The sequence below is a fragment of the Eptatretus burgeri genome, chromosome 3 (assembly GCF_056783735.1).
Source record: "Eptatretus burgeri isolate ZD-2024b chromosome 3, Ebu_testis_v1, whole genome shotgun sequence".
Taxonomy (NCBI): domain Eukaryota; kingdom Metazoa; phylum Chordata; class Myxini; order Myxiniformes; family Myxinidae; genus Eptatretus; species Eptatretus burgeri.
The window spans coordinates 58,889,134-58,914,113 of NC_140963.1; the positions used below are offsets into that span (position 1 = coordinate 58,889,134).

At 42.9% G+C, this 24,980-nt stretch overlaps 1 protein-coding gene and 1 pseudogene across 8 annotated transcripts in view; both read left to right on the plus strand.

Annotated features, from left to right (window-relative positions):
- The window catches only part of LOC147029991 (arf-GAP with GTPase, ANK repeat and PH domain-containing protein 1-like), a 459,947-nt gene that overhangs the window by 120,998 nt on the left and 313,969 nt on the right, over window positions 1-24,980 (plus strand). For all 8 annotated transcript variants that reach the window (XM_085873585.1, XM_085873584.1, XM_085873587.1 and 5 more), the window contains 2 exons: window positions 5,375-5,460; window positions 13,675-13,816. In XM_085873585.1, coding sequence (XP_085729711.1) covers window positions 5,375-5,460; window positions 13,675-13,816 — 228 coding nt within the window. The remainder of the gene's footprint in view (window positions 1-5,374; window positions 5,461-13,674; window positions 13,817-24,980) is intronic.
- On the plus strand, window positions 14,506-18,441 carry LOC147029992 (uncharacterized; annotated as a pseudogene).

The following is a 24,980-nucleotide window of genomic DNA, read 5'->3' on the forward strand; positions in this document are numbered from 1 at the left end:
GTGCCTGCAGCGCCACACCCCATGATCCAGTGAATCTATGACTCCCCAGGCCTGACCCAGACATTAATTGACCTCTGGCTCACAGCCAACAGAGACATGAATATCACTGCCAAGGTAAGTGAATCCGTGACCTTAACGTCTTTGCCACAAACAGGTACAGACAAGACAGTAGCATCCAATATGTCATTGAAAGCCCAGATCGAAGTTTTAACCCAGGACATCGGTAATCCCAGGGGTTCCGACTGTTCATTCAGCACCTTGGGGGCCCCCAAAAGGATATCGAGAGTCTCTGCAAAGATGACTGCATCATCTGCGAAATCAAGGTCAGAGATCTTGACATTCCAAAACAATGCACCGCAGCTTGATCTCTCTGATAACCTCCCCAGAATCCAGTCCATACAAGTGCTGAAAAGTGTGGGGGCCAGTATACACCCCTGACGAACTCCATTAACAACTGGAAATAAGTCACAGATAGTATCACCACATCTCACAGCACTCTCAGTACCAGAATGTAGTTTAGACATCAGATTGATCCGTTTTGGTGGCACCACACGAAGACCAAGAATCCTGCAGAGGGCATCCCGATTCATTGATTCGACCACTTTGCAGAGATCAATATAGGCTGCAAGTAGCCGTATTCGAAATTCTTGACTGCGTTCGGTGAGGACCTGAAGAGCAAGGACATGGCCAGTCGTTGACCTTTTTGGTGTGAAGCCTGACTGCTCTCGACTCTGGTGCTCAAGCAGATGGTGACGAACCCATTCAATAATTATCTGAGCAAAGACCTTGCCCGGCACTGAGAGCAGCTTCACCACTCGGTAGTTGTTGCAGGCCTGGTGATCACCCTTCCCTTTCCAGAGAGGGACAACAAGGCCCCTCTTCCAGTCAGTTGGGATGATGCCTGTCTTCCAGGTAGAGCACAGAACTGCATGCAATGACACGAGTACAGCATTTCCACCAGACTTGAGAAGTTCCTGGATGCCAGAGATCCCAGGAGCTTTACCCCATTTCAACCAACTTCAATTCCAATATGTCTCTCACCACAGCCTGTGTTTCCACAAAAAAAGGTGGATCACAGTTGATTGGAGGTTCAGCAAAGCAATAGGGGCAGTAATACCCCTGACATCCAGCTCGACAGCTGGTGGATCAGCCTGGTACAGCCTTTCAAAGTAACCGGCCCAGTGGGCCTTCACTTCAGACGACTCTGTCAAGAGCCCACCACCCTTCGCTCTAACTGCAGTACACTGAGGGACGGGCTTGGAGGAACGCAATGCGCGAATTCCCCTGCAAGCAAGACAAGAATCACCTGATCACAGGAGATGCTCTACCCACTCACAGATTCCTCACACATCGGCCTCCTTGTCCACCCTTAGAGTACGTACAGTTTTACGCCGCAGCTTCCTGAACTGCTCAGCTCTGCAATTCAGGCTGGCCCTGCGAGAGTCAATGGTATCCAGTATCCCTTGAGAGACAAAATTCTTCTTACCCAATGGTGAGTTGCAAGACATCTACCAGCCACATCAAGGACGGTGGTTTTGAAGGCACTCCACAGCTCTTCAGTATTCCCCCAAAGCACCCAAATCCACAATCAGCCTGTTCGCAAACTCCTCAGCTACCCGTTCATCCTTGAGCTTGCCAACATCCAACCTAGGTTTGGATGGTACCGTTCTCCTGGATTTAAGCTGCAACTTCAGAGTTGCTACGACAAGCCTTGGTCGGTATTGAGGAACTGAGCACTCCGGTGGACCCAGCAGTTCTGGATCATCCTCCAGTGACCATCAACGAGCATATGGTCAATCTCCTTTGCCACACCACCAGCACTGGAATGGCAAGTCCAGCGATGATCCTGTGGGTGCTGAAACCATGAACTAGCCACCCTAAGTCCATGACTTCTTGCAAAGTCAAGGAACTTAGTACTATTCTGGTTCACAGTTCCAGACCCATGGGGACCAACACATGTCTCATAACCATCCCTATCAGTTCAATATGCATTGAAATCCCCCAACAATAGAAGAGGATCTCGCCTGGGGCACTGATCAACCACAGACTCGAGCGTGGCATAGAATGCGTCCTTCACGGTGAGATCACTCGCCTTAGTTGGAGCATATACAGAGACCAGGGAAATGACACCGAATGAGTGACAAATCCTTCGTCTCATAATATGCTCATTGACCAGTGTTACCTCAATTATCACAAGTCAGCTTATTGGACACAGCTGCAGCAACTCCATGGGCATGGTAACCATCAGAGTGACCAGACCAATAGTCGGTGGAACCTACTATAACATATTTTAACCTATTTTCTTTTATTTATTTATTATCCTTTTTTTTAAACCTATTCTTAACCCGTTAATAGGTGTCACCCATGTTCTGACTCTCTACCCTCAAGAGAGCCAGGAAACAACATCTTTCTAATCTCAAGTCTGAACTCTCAAACGTGCCACCCTCTTCCAAATCCTGGTGGTGTCTAGTTAAGTCTGTTTCTCATGTATGTTCCCTCTTCATCCCCTCCCTTACCTCAAATGGCCGCACAGCTGTCACTGCACGTGAAAAGGCTGAATGCCTCAACTCCATGTTTGCTTCTAAATATTATATCCCAAACCCATCACTTTCTGTCCCCACCTTCTCTAGTTGCACCAAGCTGTTCCTGTACTCTGTGCCCTTTACTCCCGACAAGGTGGAGATTTTGCTGTCAAACCTCGACTCTGATTCTGCAATCAGTCCACATGTCCTAAAAACCTGCTCTGCTGCTCTTGCTCACCCGCTCTGTTCTCTTCACCCTCTCATTTGCTCAAGGTCATTTGCCATCTGCTTGGAAATCACCAAACATGATTGCTGTGTATAAAAAAGGTTCAAAAACAGATCACTGCAACTACAGACCAATCCGCCTTCTCCGAATCATCAGCAAGGTTATGGAATCCATCATCACTTCCGACAATAAATCCTTCTTATTCTCCAATGGCTTGATTTCCGATCATCAATTTGGATTCAGACCAGGTCACTCTACCCTGGAATTGATGATCCTGCTTTCCCAACAATGGATGGAGGTCCTCAATGCCAGACATGAGATCAGAGCCATCTCCCTTGAAATATCGCGTGCTTTCGATACGGTCTGGCACCCCGCCCTGCTCAACAAACTCTCTATTCCTGTGGTATCCAAGGCATTCTCCACTCATGGCTCGCAGACTTCCTCTTCTGTCGCAGCCAACGTGTGGCCTTCCTATCCCTATCCTATCCCTATCTTCCTATCCAGGCTAGAGTTCCTGAAGGCAGTGTTCTGGGCCCTGTGCTTTTTCTGGTTTTCATCAATGATCGCTCCGACTCTCTGGAAAATCGTCTTTATCTCTTTGTTGATGACTCCACCCTCTGCTGGTACCATCTGTCATCCCTCAGATTGTCAAGTACCAGCCTCTTCACACTCTGCAGATCTGGATAAAATTATAAGCTGGTCCAACACTTGGAATATGTCTTTCAATCCTGACTAATATCACACTCAATATGTCTCTCCGAAAGGACCATTTGATCATCCCCCCTCCCCTCCCCATTCAGTTTCTCTACAATCCTCTTGAAGAAGTTCTTTCATTCAAGCTTATGGATCTAATTATATATCTGCGATGATCATTCCTGGGAAAGCCACATTTCTAAGCTGGCTTCCAAAGCCATTCGCCAACTGAGCATCCTCCGTCATGTAATATACTTCCTTGGCACAACTGAGCTCCTGACCACGAACAAAGCTTTCATCCGCAGCCTGATGGAATACTGTTCACCCCTCTGGACTGGTTTCTCAGCTTCACGCTGTGGAAACTAAGGCATTTATGATCATTGGTATCACCCACAATGAGGCTGAGTCTTTGGGTCTTTCACTCTCTCACCGCAGGCAGGTCAGTGGACATTGTTTTCTACCTTCCCCTCTCCGGCCTCACTCCCCTACCCCCCCCCCCTTCCCGGCTCTGTCTGTGATCTGTTTCCCCCATATTTCCGCAGGCCGCTCAAGGTCCGCCAGCAATTCCCTTTTGGTAAAACTACCAAAATCAAGAATCACTGCTCACCTTCACTCTTTCATTCCTCCTTTTTCCCCCCACCTCTGGAGAAACTCGACACTCTTCAATTCCACTCTTCCCTCCAGGTCTTCAAAGCATCTGTTCACCACCATTTCTTATCTTCCCCCATCAAAAGCCATTATCTTTTATACCCCCACGAATCCACCCTAAACTCACCTCCTTCCAATTTCCTGCTGTCCCTCCTGAAAGTCCATTTTGTTTAAAGACCTGAAAGTCCCTGTTGTGTCCATATTGTTTACCCCATGCACCCCACCCTATCCCTCTCCCACAGATCTCCTGATGTCTCGTTCCCCACTGTTTTGTCCTTCCTTCTCCCGCCCCTCTTGTCTCCTGTTCCCTTTGTTGTACTTTCTGTGTATTAGCTGTTATCTGAGCCTCGACATTGTGTATATATAAAAAATAAGAACTGAAAGGTACGAGACCCGACGTTCTTGAGCCATTCCATGCTTACCCCCAGTCAAACGGACCCAAGCTTCGATCTACTGTAATCTATAAATCCCAGAGATGATGATAACATGACCCTTACTGTCGCTCCAATAGGGAGTTGGTGCACTCGTTAAGGAGGAGTGGGCATTCCTGAAACTAAACTTATTGGCTGACACAATTGTCAAATATGCAGTAGTTCTTAATGGGAAAATGGTGAAGTGTGCTCTGGAGTGTCAATGTAATATCTCTGCATTCTTATTTCTTAATATCCCATCTTTTTACTGTTTTGTTTTTCTTAAATCTTACTTTTCCTCCCTCTTTCTTGTTAAGTGCTTTGAAATTTTGCTCTGAATGAAAAGCACTGTATAAGGGATTGATTGATTGATTTTTTTTTCTTTTTTAATCAGGGGTTTAAAATGCATTTATCCATTGTGGTCGTTGTTCTCTGCCTGTTTGTTATATCAATAAAATTTGTTATCCTGAGTATAAAATCCATTTTGTCCACAAAATGCCATTCATTGCACTTGGACATTAATGGTAATCTCAGTTTGTATTAATCGCTCTCGATTGTGTATTTGAATTGCTTGATAACAAGCATATGCAGGATCCCAACCTAATGGTTTGATGTAAAAAGAAGTGTTGAAAAAAACACTTGGGTATTTTCTGCTGAACTAGTTTCCTGGAACTTTTCATAACAAAGCTATGCTTTCTTATACAATTGATGAATTGTGATTGTTTTGTGCATGCTTCTCTGAACATCACTGGAAACTTTTACAAAGTATATTTTAAAAGTTCTCAGCAATTTACTTGTTTTCATTCATCATTTTAGTTATTTATAGGCCTTCAATGTCCAAAATGAAAATTCTTAAGTTTTTTTACTATTTGCAGGTGGCAGGTTCAAGAAAGAGATATCTGTGGATGGCCTGAGTTACTTGCTTCTTATTCGTGATGAAGGTGGTCCTCCAGAATCTCAGGCAAGTGTTTGAAATTTGAAATGCCTCTCTTGCACTACACCCTGAGATAGGGAAATTGAGAACTGTGTTTTTTTTGGGGGGGGGGTGGGGGAGGGGGTTGGGGGAGGTTGGGTTTGTTTCTTTTATTTCTTTTAAATTGGCAGATAAAGGACCCTTTTTTATACATGGACATGCAAGGAAATTAACGGAGGAGTAAATTTAACCCACAATGCCTGTTCTCTATCAACACCAGATTAATTAAATTTATCAGTTTATCGACTGAGAACAAAAGTAATGCACGTACAAGGACATCACCATTTAAGTGTGTGTGTGTGTGTGTGTGTGTGTTTTCTGTGTGTGTGTGTGTGTGTGTGCAGTGACCTGAAAAAGTTATCCTGCTCCGTAGTTTTCACATTTTGATGCCACCTGAGATTACTTATTTCAAGATGCTTTCAGATCAAACTTAAGAAATAGAGTTTTCACAAACAACTCCAAAGTGATGAAGGTTAAAAAAATGCAGATTAAATGTGAATAAGTTTGATTAACAGAGAAAATCACATTATTCTCGGTTGCATACACCACCAGTCAAAAGTTTTAGAACACCCCCATTTTTCCTGTTTTTACTCAAATTTAAGCAGTTCAAGTTCAGTGAATAACCTAAAATGGTACAAAGCTAAGCGGTAAACTTCCAGAGGTTAAAAACAAGTTTAGGTTACCACAAACTGAAAAATAATGTAAATTTCAGTTTTTAAAAAAGATCCTTTTCAGGAAACAAGTAATGGGTTTGCAACTGCAGCTGTTCTGCAGCAATGGAAGTAAATTAAGCCTTGAAAGTTGATGGAAACAATTCCTACAGGTGTCCCAAACTTTTGTTGATTAGTTACAAACCCTCTGTCTGTAGAAAGGCAGTGTTGGAACAGACTGTGTTGCTACACCCTCTGAAGCATTATTTGGACAATATTGCAATGCAGGATGTAGAATATTGCTATCATAATGGCGAGAAAAAGATGATTAACAAAGGAAGACAGACAGAACATGATCTATTATATGACCAAAACTCTCATCTTGCATATATGTACAGTGGGGAGAACAAGTATTTGATACACTGCCGATTTTGCAGGTTTTCCCACTTACAAAGCACGTAGAGGTCTGTAATTTTTATCATAGGTACACTTCAACTGTGAAAGATGAAATCTAAAACAAAAATCCTGAAAATCACATTGTATGATTTTTAAATAATTAATTTGCATTTTATTGCATGAAATAAGTATTTGATGACCGACCAACCAGAAAGAATTGCGGCTCTCACAGACCTGTTAGTTTTGTCTTTAAGAAGCCCTCCCATTCTCCACTCACTACCTGTATTAACTGCACCTGTTTGAACTCGTTATCTGCATAAAAGACAGCTGTCCACACTCAATCAATCAGACTCCAACCTCTCCACAATGGGCAAGACCAGAGAGCTGTCTAAGGACATTAGGGACAAAATTGTAGACTTGCACAAGGCTGGGATGGGCTACAGGACAATAGGCAAGCAGCTTAGTGAGAAGGCAACAACTGTTGGCGCAATTATTAGAAAATGGAAGAAGTTCAAGATAACAGTCAATCTCCCTCGGTCTGGGGCTCCATGCAAGATCTCACCTCGTGGAGCCTCAATGATCATGAGAAAGGTGAGGGATCAGCCCAGAACTACACGGCAGGACCTGGTCAATGACCTGAAGAGAGCTGGGACCACAGTATCAAAGAAAACCATGAGTAACACACGACGCCGTCATGGATTAAAATCCTGCAACGCACGCAAGGTCCCTATGCTCAAGCCAGCGCATGTCCAGGCCCGTCTGAAGTTTGCCAATGACCATCTGGATGATCCAGAGGAGGAATGGGAGAAGGTCATGTGGTCTGATGAGACCAAAATAGAGCTTTTTGGTTTAAACTCCACTCGCCGTGTTTGGAGGAAGAAGGATGAGTACAACCCCAAGAACACCATCCCAACCGTGAAGCATGGAGGTGGAAACATCATTCTTTGGGGATGCTTTTCTGCAAAGGGGACAGGACGACTGCGGCGTATTGAGGGGATGATGGATGGGGCCATGTATCGCGAGATCTTGGCCAACAACCTCCTTCCCTCAACAAGAGCATTGAAGATGGGGCGTGGCTGGCTCTTCCAGCATGACAACGACCCGAAACACAGAGCTAGGGCAACTAAGGAGTGGCTCCGTAAGAAGCATCTCAAGGTCCTGGAGTGGCCTCGCCAGTCTCCAGACCTGAACCCAACAGAAAATCTTTGGAGGGAGCTGAAAGTCTGTGTTGCCCAGTGACAGCCCTGAAACCTGAAGGATCTGGAGAAGATCTCGATGGAGGAGTGGGCCAAAATCCCTGCTGCAGTTTGTGCAAACCTGGTTAAGAACAACAGGAAACGTCTGATCTCTGTAATTGCAAACAAAGGTTTCTGTACGAAATATTAAGTTCTGTTTTTCTGATGTATCAAATACTTATTTCATGCAATAAAATGCAAATTAATTCTTTAAAAATCATACAATGTGATTTTCAGGATTTTTGTTTTAGATTCCGTCTTTCACAGTTGAAGTGTACCTATGATAAAAATTACAGACCTCTATGTGCTTTGTAAGTGGGAAAACCTGCAAAATCGGCAGTGTATCAAATACTTGTTCTCCCCACTGTATGTATGTATGTATGTTCCCGAAATAGTCAAAACGGTGCACGATAGCGCAAAAATTTTTTGGCCACCTAAATCACCATTCGCCTGCGGTGTGCAGTATCAAGTTTCATTCAATTCGGCCAATTAAAAAATTATTTAAAAATCAAATCCCGATTCAGTCAAGTCCTCTTCGGGAGAATTTGATCAATGCAAACAACCTCAGCGGTATAGTTCGCTGGAGCTATCTTTTTTATCTTGCCAAAACGAAGTTTTTGCAAGGTATGTTCATCAGCTTGTATGTTTTTTTTTGTTTTTTTGTTTGTCTGTAATCACGTATAAATCACTCTGCAGAGCACAGTTATCATTGGAAATTTTTGTAACTTCGCATATATATATATATGTGTGTGTGTGTGTGTGTGTGTGTGTGTGTGTGTGTGTGTGTGTGTGTATATATATATATATATATATATATATATATATATGTGTGTGTGTGTATATATATATATATATATATATATATATATATATATATATATATATATATATGTGTGTTTGTGTGTGTATATATATATATATATATATATATATATATATATATATATATATATATATATATATATATATATATGTGTGTGTGTGTGTGTGTATATATATATATATATATATATATATATATATATATATATATATATATATATGTGTGTGTGTATATATATATATATATATATATATATATATATATATATATATATATATATATATATATATATATATATATATATATATATATATATATATATATATATATATATATATATATATATATATATATATATATATATATATATATATATATATATATATATATATATATATATATATATATATATATATATATATATATATATATATATATATATATATATATATATATATATACATATATTGCACCACAAAGCGATAGTGCATACCTCCGCCACATAATGCCTAATCCAAGAGAACATATCGGGCCCAATACATTTTTGAAATATCATGCTTTTACAGTATCGTTTTTGGCCTTATCTCTCAACGGTGAAGAATCACTTTTTAAATTAAATAATTTTCATATCCAGATCTGGATTCGTATTGTGACGTCCACGGGACTTGAACAGTCCCGCCAACGTAGAATGAGCCGAAACGATGGAGGCGGTTTATTTATTTATAACCCAAACATGGCGGTTCTAATCGCTCTACCGCAAACGGGACGAGGAAGGTGGCACGAGTCACTTTTCACTGAGTTGATGATGTTTATTTGTTTTTATTATTACCAGAAATAACAAGACTCGGAAAGAAGAGGGATCCGGGGCGATTCGACGGGATGGTGTGGGATCGGGCGTGGGGAAAAACACAGACAATTCCAATGAATATACAGTTCTCAATCCCTCTACGGCGCCAAGCACACACACACACACACACACACACACACACACACACACACACACACACACACACACACACACACACACACACACACACACACACACACACACACACACAGTAGCTATTTCTGGTGTTCAGGCTGGACCGTGGTGTGGACGCAACTGTCCCTGGATCGGCGTCGGACGAGCTGGCCTTGCTCTCGTCAGGGGGGCAGGAGAAACCGTGGTGCTGTCGACCTCCTGGTCTTGGCCCAAGTCCACTCACAGCCGCCAGGGAACCAGTTCTGGCGCCAAGTTGCGAGCAGGAGAGGGAGGCAGGTCTGCCCGCCGTTCGACCCCGTACTCCGAGTCAGCAGAACCCCAGAGCCAACCAAGGTGAGGCACGAGGCTCAGCAAGGCTCCAAGACACGATCAAGAACACGATCGAATCAGCACAACAACAAGGATGCTCCCCGCGCAACAGCCTCCCCACCAAAAAAACACGATCTTTTGGTTGTAATCTTCTTCCTCTTCTTTTTCGACCCCGAACAGAACCTTTTTATCCTTCTGTCCTCGTCACTTCCAATCGATCCGTTTATTGGCCCACCGCCGTCGCCTTCTGCCAATCGTGATCACGGAGCGGAGCCATCCGCTGCACTGTCCTGTGACGTCACGGCCAGTCTCCAGAGAATACCAAAAGGGGTTTACGCAGACACACTTACCCTATCCCGTGTCCCTATCTAATTACGTGACAATTATCATTTCCCCCCTTGAAGAAATTAACATTTACTAGACAACTTATCACCACTGAATTACTACTTATTACATCGAGATCCTGGTAAACTCGAACAGCATGGCATACCTAATTAAACATCCTAATTACCCTTTGAATGCATACCCCCCCTCAAACGTAACAGTATCTTCACCAAAATCGAATCAATTTGTCGTGGTCACACACCCAACCTGTCCATCAAGTTTCATCCGAATCCGTCCACAAGTTTTTGAGATATCATGCTCTATATTGGTGTAGCCCAATCTCTCAATGGTGAAGAATCACTTAAAAAATTCCAGTAGCTGGAACAGGATCTTCACCAAAATCTAATCAGTTCATCTTTGTGACACACCAAACCGGCCCACAAAATTTCATCCACATCCGCCCTCAACTTTTTGAGACATCCTGCACACAAACAGACAGACAGAAAGGGGTGAAAACATAACCTCCTTCCACCTTCAGTGGGGAGGTAATTAACATGTAAAATATATAATGCATGTTAACATTGAAATAAACATGGAAATAAAATAAATACAGTGTAAAATAAACAAAAACACAACACTTTTACCTTTTAATTTTTTTCCAATACAGCAAAGTGGGTGAGTGTAAACATATTACATACTCATCGTACTGTACTCTATGTACTGTACTGTCGTAGGTCTGTCTGGAGAGGGACAAGGCCCTCGTCACACTCCTGCCATCCCCACTCTTTTGGAAGGAGTCCATCCCCAGATCCCTTCCACTCTTGAACCTGAAAGTACACCCAGAGGCTGTGGTACTTTCCTGCTACTAATGTCGGTGGTACCGCTCTATGGTTGAACATGAGACCTGCTTGAAGCCACCTTCTCACAGAAACGCTTGTTCTGCACAGAGTCTAGCTTCGCGTTGGGTTTCCGATTGTGGAGGATCACCAAGGCTTTCTCTCCTGCAGCTCCAACATCATCGGTAGAAGCTGACTGTGCATCAAACACCTTGGCTTGGTCACGAAAGTGACTGCTTCTCTTAAATTTATTGAGGGAAACTCCTTTCCTGATCCCATAGAGGCGAGATATGTGACATCCAAGGACAACTTGTTAGAAGAGGATGTGTTTACATATGTATGGACCAAGCTGTTCCTTGACCACCTTGATGTTCCAGATGAGAGGGTTCTTTGAGTTCCTCTTCGGCTCTGGGCGGAAGAACAGGTCATGAAACGCTCAGCTTGTATGTTAGGTAGCACAGTCAGATGAGGAGGTCTTCATCATCGCCGACCTGCACACTTTTGGTAACCGTAGCAGATTCCACAGCCTTCTGCACAATGAGGTGGTCGGTATCTCCTGAAGCATGCTATGTCTGACATTTCCTTCACATGCTTTCCCACAATCAGGTTCCTTCATATGCTTTCTCTGAAAAAAAAAATACTGATTTCAGGACTTTCCCCTCATCGGATTTCTTAAGAGTTTTTAAGTCTATATGTCATAGAGGACACCTTTGTCGGTATGACGTAAATGAGAGAGCTGTTGTTGCAATTTGTTCGAGGTCATGGCACATAATGCCTGTGCTAATAGTGGTGTGCACAACCATGCCTGTGTGAAGGGCTCCACCTTTTTGTCCTGTTGGGAGAGAAAAGAGACAGAAAGCAGAGAGGACAAAGAAGCGAGCTGTGGTGTTCTGGCGGTGAAGCGGGGCCAATGCAGCCTCAGCGACCGGACTGTGTTGCTAAATGAATGGTGCCTACTTCAAAGTGGCTTTCTTTGAGAGTGAGGAGATGGTTGAAGGGCAGAATTGCAAAGAGCATTCAAGACGAGCTGATTGGACAACAGAGAATGGGACGACTGTACCAGTTATTTTTCTTGCCGTGTTCCGCTCCCATCAGCGTGGATGAAGCTGCCGGCGGTTCCCTTCAAACAGTTCTAAACTCTCTTCCCTTTCTTATCTCTCGTTTTATTTTAATTTTCTGTAAACTTTGCTTTCTTACTTTGCTTCCCTTTCCTTACCATGGTTTCGACTTGAGATAGAAGGCCTGTGTGTATGATGCTGCGTCAACCTTTCATATCGGTGTGCGGCGTGTGTTGCATGTATTTAATTAAGTCCATCATGACGGTTGAGTACCTTTGTGACGTGCTTCTTGTATATTTTTGCCTTCAGTGTACCCCCATTCCTTAATATAGTAAATTGATTCCATTTCATTGTGTTTGACTTTATGCCATTGTTCCATGGAGCTATGTTGTTCAAGCTCCATTTAGAATTGCGTGCACATGAAGTTTACACACTGTTTTAGAAACAACACTGGCCAAGTCACAAGCTGCCCGAGTTGTCAGCGTGGCAGTCTGGTACTTTACTCCTTGCGCTCCACTTAACTACAATCCTCCTTTATGCTCGACCAGTTTGCGAGGCTTATTTCGGCGTGTTTGGGTGTGAGTGCTCCAGGCGCACCAGATCCTGGTGCTCTGTCTGACAAATCTTAATGTATGAACGTATGTATATATGTCTGAACCTTATGGAATCGAAAATAGCTTGGCCGATCTCCATCAAATTTTGAATACGTGCTCGGAATACCCAGGGTCAGGGAACAGGCACAAAATACCACTCCCCGTGAGGGTGGGGAAACGGCATGCAATTTTCACCTTCACATGTGGAATCGTGAAAGTGGTTTAACCACTGATCTCTGCCTGAGTGAGCGGGTATTACCAGTTATATAAATGTTGAAGGAAAATGACTCTTTCGTAAGCATGCCATTTCACTTTCATCACGGACCAAACTCCCTGTGCTATTTCTCAATGGGCCCACACTTTTATTAATCTTTTTTTTAAAATATTTTTAAACTCCTTATGTACTTAATACCTTGTTATTACGTTTCATATTTTTGCCCATATCCTTCTCTTGTTCTTTTTGACTTGCCAAATGTTATTTTCTTCACTCACCTCTGTTTACTTGTCCACTCCAGTCCTCTTGCTTTATTCCCAATTAATGCCTATTGCTTCTCCAAAAGAGCACTCCTCTTAACTCTTTGCTCAACCTCCCTGCTCTTTCTCATCTTGTTTTACACCTACCTGCAATATACTTGCTCTGTACACTGCACATTTTCTTCTTTCCCTGAAGGTTTCCCATTTCTCTGGTGCTGATCCTGTTTGCTTTGTCCCAATCCATATGGGACCGACTTCTCTCTACATACCCTGAAACGTTGCCTTTCCTGAAATCTAATAATCGAATATTTTTAAGTCTGCATTTGGCAAAAGTGCTTGTTATATCAGATGAAAGCACAAGGTGGAGACATAGGCACATTGTGGCAATGAACATGGCATCGTTTTGTGTCGTGAATCCAGAGTGCACTCTCTGTTGAAAAAGGAATAAAAACTACAAGTTCATTGATAACCCCATTTGTCTGTAATTACAAGCCAGTAATTCTTATCTGCTTCCTGCTGTAGTTCTCTGCGTGGATCGATGCTTTGATTTTCGTGTTCAGCCTGGAGGATGAGATCAGTTTCCATACAGTGTACAACTACTACTCCCGTTTGTCCAGTCTGCGGAGCACTGTTGATGTGCCCATTGTTCTGGTGGGCACCCAAGGTGTGTTTGCGTGCTGCATTCTCAACAACAACAATGTCTTGTCATAGCCGTGGCATGGGATGGGATAAGATTTCTCTCTCTTGTAAATTGGTGTTCTTTTCCATACACGTAACGTACTCGGATCCCAACTTAATTTCCCATTAGCTGTGTTGATTTGCTCAATGTCTCTTGAGCTTGTCCTGAATGTGATTTACACTTTACATATTAACTTTGTATAGGTGTGTATGATTTCACCTCCATGCTGAGCCTTAGATCATTGTTGGGCAGAATAATTGTATATTTTCTCTTTGACAAAAAAAGAAAAAGTGGCTTCAGACTCGGAGTTTTTATTTTATTTTACCTGTGTGCATATATCTAACATGAGGATTACAATATAATAGGAATAGAAGAGCTTGGTGAACTTCGAGTTATGTTGACCAAGCACTTATTACTTATTTTGGTCACAAAATGATAAAAGTTATGTATATGGCCTGCCTTGCAAACTATAACGTCTCTTCTTAGTCAGGCAGCTTAGGACCAGATTTGACAATGATGTGAACATTCCGGACAAAAGCACCAATTTTTTTTCACGTGCTACCCATTGCCAAAGCATTCAATTTTTAAGAAGAACCACTTCCTCAGTATTCAGCATGGTGGCCATCTTGGATTTCCAAGATGGCCACCATGTAAAAACCGATAAGTACCAATATCTCGGCTTCCAAGCCACTTCGGCTCTCAATCTTGGTGTCGAAACATACATTTTCTGGGACAAGGAATTCAATTATACCATTCAGAATATACAGTATGGCAGCCATATTGGATTTCCAAGATGGCCACCATGTATAAACCTTTCAGTACCAATATCTTGGCTCCCAAGCCACTTAGGCTCTCAATCTTGGTGTCTAAACGTACATTAAGTAACATACGCGAGTAGTATACATATGTCATTTAAAATGCTTTGCTGATATACACCTCTGCACATGCATGGTTTTGGAACAAAATTGGCAATATCGGTTGATAATTTCGAAGCATTTTCTGTGTTTTATGTCTTTTCAGATAGACGAGCAGCATGGATTGGAACAAATGTTTGATATGCAAAGAAAAGACTGCGGAGCCTATAAAATGTCCACTCAATGTAAAGGGAAGTGGGGACAAGTCAGAACCATACGGCTCTTTTCTGAATAATGTCAGTGCTTTCAGAATCCTGGGCACACTACCAGTGGCTCTTCAATTTGGCGAAGACATGACTGTATGTGAACTGAACCAAATCAGGCTGCATGGCACAAATCTTGCTATGTGAAGTTCAGCAAAGAGAAGCTATGGTGAGCTACTAAAAATGGAGAGATGAAACCACAGCAGACAGTACATCTTGAGAGAAACGACCTCGGCGTCTGTCAATGATCAAAATGGCCTGTCTGTCCTGTCAACAATCGGATGGACACCTCCATTAAGTCAGAACTCTTGGAGCTGATGAGAACATAAGATAGATGGCCTCAGAACTTCATGACACAGAATTAATGGCTAGGATGGAAGGTGGAGATCTGGTCGCATTTGATGCTAAATATCATCTGGAGTGCTTGACAACACTACGAAATCGCTACCAATCACTGCTCAGGCAACATGAGGAAGATTCCTCTGGTTCTGCTGAAGAGAAGGTTATGAAAGCAAGAGCACTTGTGGAGCTCTTCACCCATGTAGAAAACTGTGTGGAAGATAGAACCTTCCACTTCAAATTTTCAGTGCTGCATCAGCTTTATGAAAACCGTATACGAGACCTGGGTGTTGAGAAGGAGACTAACAGAACCCATTTCAAGGAGAAAGTTCTGGTGTACTTCCCATAAGCACAAGTGCAAAGTGATGGCAAAAATAAGATTCTGGTTTTCCAACGAGGAATGCAGCAGATGCTAAAGCAGGCCATGGGATGTGACTGAAGGTGATGCACTACTGCATGCTAAAGCTGCCAAAATTGTGTGCAAAGAGATTGTCAACTCTGGAGGATTCCACTTCGATGGCATATTTCCCTCTGGATGTCAACATGGGTCAGTGTCCACTAATCTCAAAACCATGGTGTCTCTGCTCTTGTGTGGTGCTGACTTGAAAGATCAAGATTCAACAGACTCACAGGCAAACCTCACAATCTCGCAGACCATTCTCTTCAACTTTAAGAAACATCTGTCGCCTTCTGTCAAGTCTCGTCATTCCCTGGAAAGGGAACCACCATTGGCTCTGTACATTGGAATGAATATTCACACAGCGACTCGGTCTAAAAAGTTGATTGCACAGCTTTATGACTTGGGTCTCAGTGTAAGCTATGACAGAGTTCTTCAACTTAAGAGCCAGCTCGCAACTGCTGTCTGTGAGAACTTTCAGAACAAACAAAGAGGTTGTGGTCGCTGTTCAATTTTGATGCGGGCTGTTCACTGTTGGAGCTCTTGACAAACTTGGATCACAATCCTCCAAGTACAACTGCTGAGGGTGCATTTCATGGCACAAGTTTCATCAGCCTGTTTCAGTTTCCCACTATGTCTAATTTGGGAAACAAGCAGGATGCCATCAGGCTGCCTTCACCTGATGCCAATAAGAATCATGAGTTGCCAGACAGCTTCACCACTGTGCCAGCTGTGGCTCTGAAGATAGCAAAAGTGTCAGTCCCCCAGCTGTCAGAAGTTTTAGCACCAAAAGATGGGCAACTTGCAGGCGCAAAACTGAAAGAGAAGAGCTGGCTGGAGCATGCTAGTCAAATACAGGAGAAAGACGTAGTGGAAAAGGGTGACACTGTCTCCTGGTCAGCATTCCATGCTTCCGCACAAGGTCCATCCATCGACCTGCATTCCGCTCTTACACAGCTCTTGCCCTTCTTCTATGAGAAGGCAGCGACACCAGCTATGATCAAGCATGGACTAGATGTGGTGCATTTGGCTACAGAATTCCTCAATCCCAGACAGATGCCAGTTATAGCCTTTGATGAACCACTCTATGCACTCGCCAAGTTCACTCGGTGGAACTGGCCTGATGAACACGGTGCGAACAGTGCTTTGATTCGGGAAGGATCAGTATGCCAAATATCACAAAGAAGTGATAGCAGACTGTACGCACTCCATTCATGAGCCCATAAAGAAGAATGCTCTTCCTCTCTTCAGATACCCATGGCCAAAATCCAAGACGAAACAAGCAGAGAAGATCTCATTACTGAAGAATTATGTTGCCCTCTTCTCTCACTTGTATATTGTAATTCAGCATAGGGAGAGTGACATGAGTGTATTCGTCAAACACGAGAACCATCCTTTTCCCCCTTCACTCTCTGATGGTGAGAAATTGTGTCTTGGAAAGAAATCTATCTCCTGAACATTCTGGTCCAGCACACCAAGAAAGATCCTCCTGATTCCTTTGATGTAAAGCTACTGGATGCTGCTGCTGTGGTGCACTTTCTTCCATGTACCAACGTTGTGACATTTGACGAGTATGCTGAATGCATCTTTGTTCCATACATCATGAAACGGTTAGAACACTCCAAAAGAGTTGATGTGGTATGGGACACATACAGTACATCACCAGCAGCATCAAAGAATCCACAAGAGAAAAGCGAGGAAAAGGTATTCGGAGAAAGTTTGCTGGTAAGAACAAGCTCCCATGAAACTGGGCTGACTTCTAACATGATCCAACCAACAAACAGGAACCTTTTGCATTCCTCTCCAATAAGATTGCTACCCGAGACTACCTTGAAGACAAAGAAATCATCATTACATCTGGTGCCACAGCCATTCTTCGAGGAATCGATCGTTCAATGCCGCCAGGTGACCATGAGGAAGCAGACACCAGGCTGCTAATTCATGTGCAGGATGCTATACTGAATGGTTGTACCAACTGTCTGGTGCGCATCGTTGATACGGATGTGGTGGTAATCCTCATTGGCAAGTTCCATCATCTGATCACCTTGTGTCAAGATGTGAGCATTTGGGTTGCCTTTGGTACAGGCAAGAACTTTACATATCACATAAATGGTATATATGCGGTGAACTGGTTATATGTGGTTGCAAGAGTCTGAAGGGATGTGGCACTGGATGTGCATGCAAACAGGCCCGTTGGATGTGTAGTTGTCACTGTGAGAAGTATGCAAGAGACACACCATGCATGTGCTGAGGTGTATGATATCAGCAAAGCATCTTCACTGACGTATGCCATCACGTATGCAACTCAATGTATGTTTAGACACCAAGATTGAGAGCCTAAGTGGCTTGGAAGCCAAGATATTGGTACTTATAGGTTTTTACATGGTGGCCATCTTTAAAATCCAAGATGGCCACCATGCTGTTTTCTGAGGAAGTGGTTCCCATTAAAAATTGAAAGCTTTGGCAATGGGTAGCTGTTAGGTAACAGCTTGGTAGCACGTAGAAAAAATTGGTGCTTTTGTCCGGAACGTCCACATTATTTTGCTGCACTGCCTGACTATCTTAAATTGACTTCATTTTGTGATTGGATTGCTCTGAATGTCGTAAATCCCACCCCAAGTTAAACTTCATTTTTTAATCAATGTTTTATTCTGCAAATTCCATTGAACATAACTTTGTAAATATGGCTTGATAGAAATATATTTCATTTATTTATTTTAACTCTGGAAAATCATCACACTGACTTTTTATTGATGTAGGGTGTTCAAAATCTATATATATATATATATATATATATATATATATATATATATATATATATATATATATATATATATATATATATATATATATATATATATATATATATATATATATATATATATATATATATACATGAGCCTGGTGTTGGCGCAGTGGTTAGTGCAGCGGCTTGGGATCCAAAAGGTCCTGAGTTCAAGCCCCGTTGGGCCACTGAATTAATACACCATGGGGTTGACTCAGCCTGTCATCCTTCCGAGGTCGGCGAAATGAGTACCAGTATACTGGGCCGGTGTATACCCCGGTTAAAATAGATGTACCATATCCCTGTGTCGTAAGAGGCGTTGCGTCAGGGTTGCGTCAGGAAGGGCATCCGGCGTAAAACCTGTGCCAAATCACTATGCGGATCACACGGATGATCCGCTGTGGCGACCCCTAACGGGAGCAGCCGAAAGAAGAAGAAGATATATATATATATATATATATATATATATATATATATATATATATATATATATATATATATATATATATATATATATATATATATATATATATATATATATATATATATGGCATTGTCTCTCCTCATCTCCCTCTCCCTCCCTCTCTCCTTCTCTGTGGCTGTCTATCTTTGTTCCTTATGCACAGCCACATCTTTTAAGTTACAAGCTCCAAACTCAGGATACAAATACAACTTTTGTGGGGGTAACATAGGCTATGTGGCTGTGGCCTCACGTGGTGGTGTGGGTGAGCGGGGGGTTAGGGGGGGGTGTAAATTCTCTATGTAAATGTGTACCGTGTCGTGCTACCTGGTGATGGTGGCAGAGGGTATTACAATTTCCAAATTTCCTTTGGCAACAATGTTATGCATTCACGTTTCTCTTCCTGCGCAATTACAAATAAATGATACATTTTGAAGTTTTGAAGGAAAAAAGAAAAACTCGGTCAGTCTGTCCATGTAGCCGTGCGACTACATGTCCATTAATTATGTACTGTTTGAATGTCAATTGCACCCTGACTTCACAAACATACAGTAAGTCTATTCATTACATATGATTGGAATGTACTTTTCAACCTTTCAGACTGCTGAGACCCTTTTCTCCTTTGGAAACCCTTTAAGACCCATAAAGACCCTGAGGACCCAGAAGATCCAAAAGACCCAAAACATCCAGAAGACCCCGATGACCCAAAAGTCCCAGAGGACCCAAAAGTCCCAAAAAGTCCCCGAGGACCCAAAAGTCCCAAAAATTCTCCAAGGACCTAAAAGTTCCAGAGTATCCAAAAGTCCCTGAAGACCCTAATGACCCAAATGACCCTGAGGACCCAAAAGTCCCCCAATACCCCAAGGACTCTGAGGACTCAAAAGACCCATTAGACCCTTTAAGACCCCTTTTACGTTTAAGACCCTGAAGACATCTTTTACCTTTCAGACTGTTTCAAACACTTTAGATACCTTTTCGATCCCTTTTCGATCCCTTCACCTTTCAGGCCTTTTATAACCTTTTGAGCCCAAGAACCTTCAGACCTTTACACTGCTTTCATCCCTTTCTACCCCTCAGACCTCAACGCCATTCAGACCCCTTCCACCCTTCAGACAGATCAGACCCCTGACCATTTAAAGCTTTTGACCACGTGGACCTTTTTATATGCGTCTCTGTGTCTGTCTCTGTGTCTGTCTCTGTCTCTGTGTCTGTCTCTGTGTCTGTGTCTCTCTCTCTTCCTGTTTCTCTCTCTCTTCCTGTCTCTCTCTCTCTCTCTCTCTCTCTCTCTCTCTCTCTCTCTCTCTCTCTCTCTCTCTCTCTCTCTCTCTCTCTCTCTCTCTACCTCTCTCTACCTCTCTCTACCTCTCTCTACCTCTCTCTACCTCTCTCTACCTCTCTCTACCTCTCTCTACCTCTCTCTACCTCTCTCTACCTCTCTCTACCTCTCTCTACCTCTCTCTACCTCTCTCTACCTCTCTCTACCTCTCTCTACCCCTCTCTACCTCTCTCTACCTCTCTCTACCTCTCTCTCTCTCTCTCTCTCTCTCTCTCTCTCTTCCTCTCTCTCTCTCTCTCTTCCTCTCTCTCTCTCTCTCTCTCTCTTCCTCTCTCTCTCTCTCTCTTTTCTCTCTCTCTCTCTCTCTTTTCTCTCTCTCTCTCTCTCTCTTTTCTCTTTCTCTTCTCTCCCTCTCTCTCTTCCTCTCTCTCTTCCTCTCTCTCTCTCTTCCTCTCTCTCTCTTTCTCTCTTTCTCTCTTCCTCTCTCTCTCTCTTCCTCTCTCTCTCTTCCTCTCTCTCTCTTCCTCTCTCTCTCTCTTCCTCTCTCTCTCTTCCTCTCTCTCTTCCTCGCTCTCTCTCTTCCTCGCTCTCTCTCTTCCTCGCTCTCTCTCTTCCTCTCTCTCTCTTCCTCGCTCTCTCTCTTCCTCGCTCTCTCTCTTCCTCGCTCTCTCTCTTCCTCTCTCTTGCTCTCTCTCTCTCTCTTCCTCTCTCTCTCTCTCTTTTCCTCTCTCTCTCTTTTCCTCTCTCTCTCTTTTCCTCTCTCTCTCTTCCTCTCGCTCTCTCTTCCTCTCTCTCTCTCTTCCTCCCTCTCTCTCTTCCTCTCTCTCTCTTCCTCTCTCTCTCTTCCTCTCTCTCTTCCTCGCTCTCTCTCTTCCTCTCTCTCTCTTCCTCGCTCTCTCTCTTCCTCGCTCTCTCTCTTCCTCTCTCTCTCTCTTCCTCTCTCTTGCTCTCTCTCTCTCTTCCTCTCTCTCTCTCTTCCTCTCTCTCTCCCTCTCTCTTTCTCTTCCTCTCTCTCTCTCTCTCTTCGTCTCTCTCTCTCTTCCTCTCTCTTTCTTCGTCTCTCTCTCTCTCTTCGTCTCTCTCTCTCTCTTCGTCTCTCTCTCTCTCTTCGTCTCTCTCTCTCTCTTCGTCTCTCTCTCTCTCTTCGTCTCTCTCTCTTCCTCTCTCTCTCTCTTCCTCTCTCTCTCTCTCTTCCTCTCTCTCTCTCTTCCTCTCTCTCTCTCTTCCTCTCTCTCTCTCTCCTTTTTCCTCTCCCTCTCTTCCTCATGCTTGACCACATCTTTTCAGTTACAAACTCCAAACTCAGGGTGCAAATGCCACTTTGAGTGAGGGTTAACATACGCTATGTGGCCGTGGCCTCACATGTGGGTGTGGGGGGCATGAGGGGGGCATAAATTCTCGATGTCAATGTGTACCGTGTATCACGACTTGGTGGTGGTGGCAGAGGGTATTACAATTTCCTTTTTTACCTGGGCAACGCTGAGGTTAAAGCACTCTTCAAGCGGATAAATTTGTTCCCCTTCCTTTCTCCCCCACCCCCCCTCCCCGTGCCCACCACCCCTTCCCCGAAAAAATAACTGAAGGGGCATGTCAAAACCTGTCATCGTGCGTGAGGCATTTCTAATGATAAGGGACATCAGGATGAATGGGGGGGGGAGGGGAGCGGGATGTAAGGATGCAGGCGGGGAGTGGGGCGGGGGTGTTGGGGTGAGGGTGAGGGGTTAAAGCACTCTATGCATGGGTAAATTTGTCTTCCCTTCCTTCTCATTTTCACCCAAAAGTTTTGGCAAATATGATGACTAATTGTTCCTTCAGCAAAGTGACCGGTAGGCTTTGCTAGTGTTATATAAATGGGATGTTCGGACTATCTGGAAAAAAATTGGCCAAAATAGGCACGTTTTTCCCCCCCGAGATAACTTTGCATTAGCTTTACGTTCTCAGAAGTTGTTGGTGTTTTTTTTTTTTTTGTTTTTTTTTTGGCAGCCTCTTATGCCCCTTCAAACTGGTATCCAGAAAATGTGGAGGAAATTGGACATTTTATTGGGATTTTAGAGCGGTTTGTTGAAAGGCTTTGTCATCAAAGAAAGCTATGGCTGCGTAGTGCGAGTGTAAATACACAGAGGATGAAGGGATTGGGGGTGGAGCATATCAACTCCCAAAGCAGGATTTTCTAATCAGCATGCACATCTTTCTCAGATATGTGACACCTCTCCATTTATTTAATGTAGCGTTCACAACAATAACTCGAGAGTTCAGAGAACACCTTACCCCACACAGTCTTGAGAAAAACGATGTGTGAAGGGTCTTTTCAACTATTGCTTTCCGTTTCTGAGCGTGATCTATATTGGCTTTGTAAACTTTGAATAATATGTGCAATGGTTACCAAACGAAGCCGATGTATCAAACAGAAAAGTCCAGAGCTGACGATGTTCCGCTGAGATGTATTTTTCGTCTCCATCGAGGTCAATCCATGCATTTGCTTGCACAATCACAAACTTTCTGCCGTCTCCTCTCAAACTGATGATTTTGGAGTGATCTTTGAGAGAAAAATGCAATAAGCAGACAAATCTTCTGGGCAAAGTTAGCTCAGGCGTTGCATCGCTGGTCGCCGCCATTTTGTGTGAATATGAATATCCCTCCCCTCCTCCCCCCCCTTTTGAGAGCACGAGGGTCAAATTTGATTGGTTGAGACGGCGTACAGTTTTGCCAAATTACTGCAAAACTGAAGGTTTTTGTAAGTGAAAACAAGGCGATTTGTGTTCTGCAGTTTTCAAATTCTATAATGCAATTGAGATAAAGTTTTAATGGCTGTAGAAAAAGTATGCATGCATTGAATCGGATATAGCATTGAATCGGAAGTCTACCGCCGTTGATGTATTTGGGATCCCAGGTCTTTTACACCACCTTAATTAACATGTTACATTCATTATTAGTGCCTGTTTGTGCCCTTTATGACATCCCTAAAAACAGTAAGTTTCCTGTTTGTAATGTTTTTCACAGACAGAGAGAGTGAAGCAATTGCTTTACCCTGCTGTGCACGTGCACGTGCGACTAAGACGAGACACCTTACAATTTTGCCACATTCAGATCTGAAGTGCTGCTCAAGTGCAGTTTCTTGAAGTGCAAACAAGCCAATTCGTTTTCCACAGTGTTCAAAATATGAAATTCAAGTGAAGTTCCTCATTCATAGACAGACAGAAAGACTGACAGACATACAGACAGAGTAAACCAATTGTTTATCCCCTGTGCTATGCTACATGAGTGAGGTAAATACACAAAAAGATTGAACTGTATTGGACTCCTTTATTTTTCACTAACCTGGTACCTGCCATTGGCTGTGAAGGGTTAGGGTTTAGGGTTACTGGAGTTGGGCTTAATAGGATTAGCTGTTAGTTAACAACAGAAGCTGTTTTTTGTTGGGGTGCAATGTTACACAACTACATCCATTAAAAAAAAATTAATTTCAAATAACTGCATAAATTCACAGGAAATATAAATTATCTGGAACACCCTTGGTCCGAACCATTCTGGATAAAAGAGGTGCGACTGTATTTTCTTACTAACATGGACTTGTAATAATCTTGAAAAATATGAAAGTTGACTACTGGGAGTATTTTTTTTGTTTTTTTACACTCCACGTACCTTTTGAACGTAGTATAGTTACTGTTTTGTGATTAATGTGTTTTCGGCATTTTGCTACAAAGTAGCATATTTAGATAATTTAAGGCATCTATTGACAAACTAATCATTTATTTCCAGCTTGAGCTATAGTTATTTTGATTACGGTAGAAAGCTTGGGAAAGCGGTTGGGGGGGTAGGTAGGGGGTATGGGGGTGTGTGGGGGGGGGCGGGGGATTTTTATGGCATGTTCATTTGTGGCATCTTTCTCAGTCCAAAATAACTTTTTTCAACCGACAAAGCAACTATGTGACTTTTACTTGGCATAGTCCGTATTTTTGCTCTCCAAGCAGCTTTAACAGGCTGATGTTCTTTCAAAATTATTTTGAGTGAGATGTCATTAAGTGAGTGATGCAAAGAAAATGATTGCATGCTCAAGGCAGATCTCCTGTTGTTCACACGGCTCCCAGGCAAATGAGCATAAAGCGCATTTCATGGGTTAGTCCTTCATCAGAGTAAATTATAATTTTGTAACAAGTGTTCCTGAGCTGTTCGCCAACTAAGTTTTCTTACAAACAGAAGATGCAACAAGAGGCCATCGTAGAATCTGCCTAAAAAAGCAAAGACTGACTATGAAAGGGGTGAACTATGTGGAGTTAAAAAAATTTTTAAGGATGTAAAAGGAGGTGGGAGAGAGGAGCTGGAAATTGAGCATTCCCGGCGTAGGCCAAAGTAATGGCGAGCTGGACCATAACGACAAAGTTGTTGAAAATTGTACATTATGGGTTTAAGGATGCCTTAACCCAAGTCGCATAACAACTTTAAAACCTCCCATTGTATTTGCACCGGTTTTTGGTACTTTACGAGCTGGAAAAGCTCAATTGCTATGCTGGGCCCAAATGGTGTTTCAGACTGTGAATGACACTTTATTCCATTTTGGTTTGAGTGCACACCTGTAAAGAGATTAGAGCAGATTAAATTGACTTGAATGGAGCTTGAAGGTGAAAGCACACAGACATTCTCCTCAATCCACCATCCTTGGTATTTGAACAGTTTGATGGAGCTCAAACCATCCTCTGAATACCTCATGAGCACACTTGATCAATGATCAAGAGATTTTTTTTTTTTAATCACTTGCTCAGCGTCGTTGCATTGCA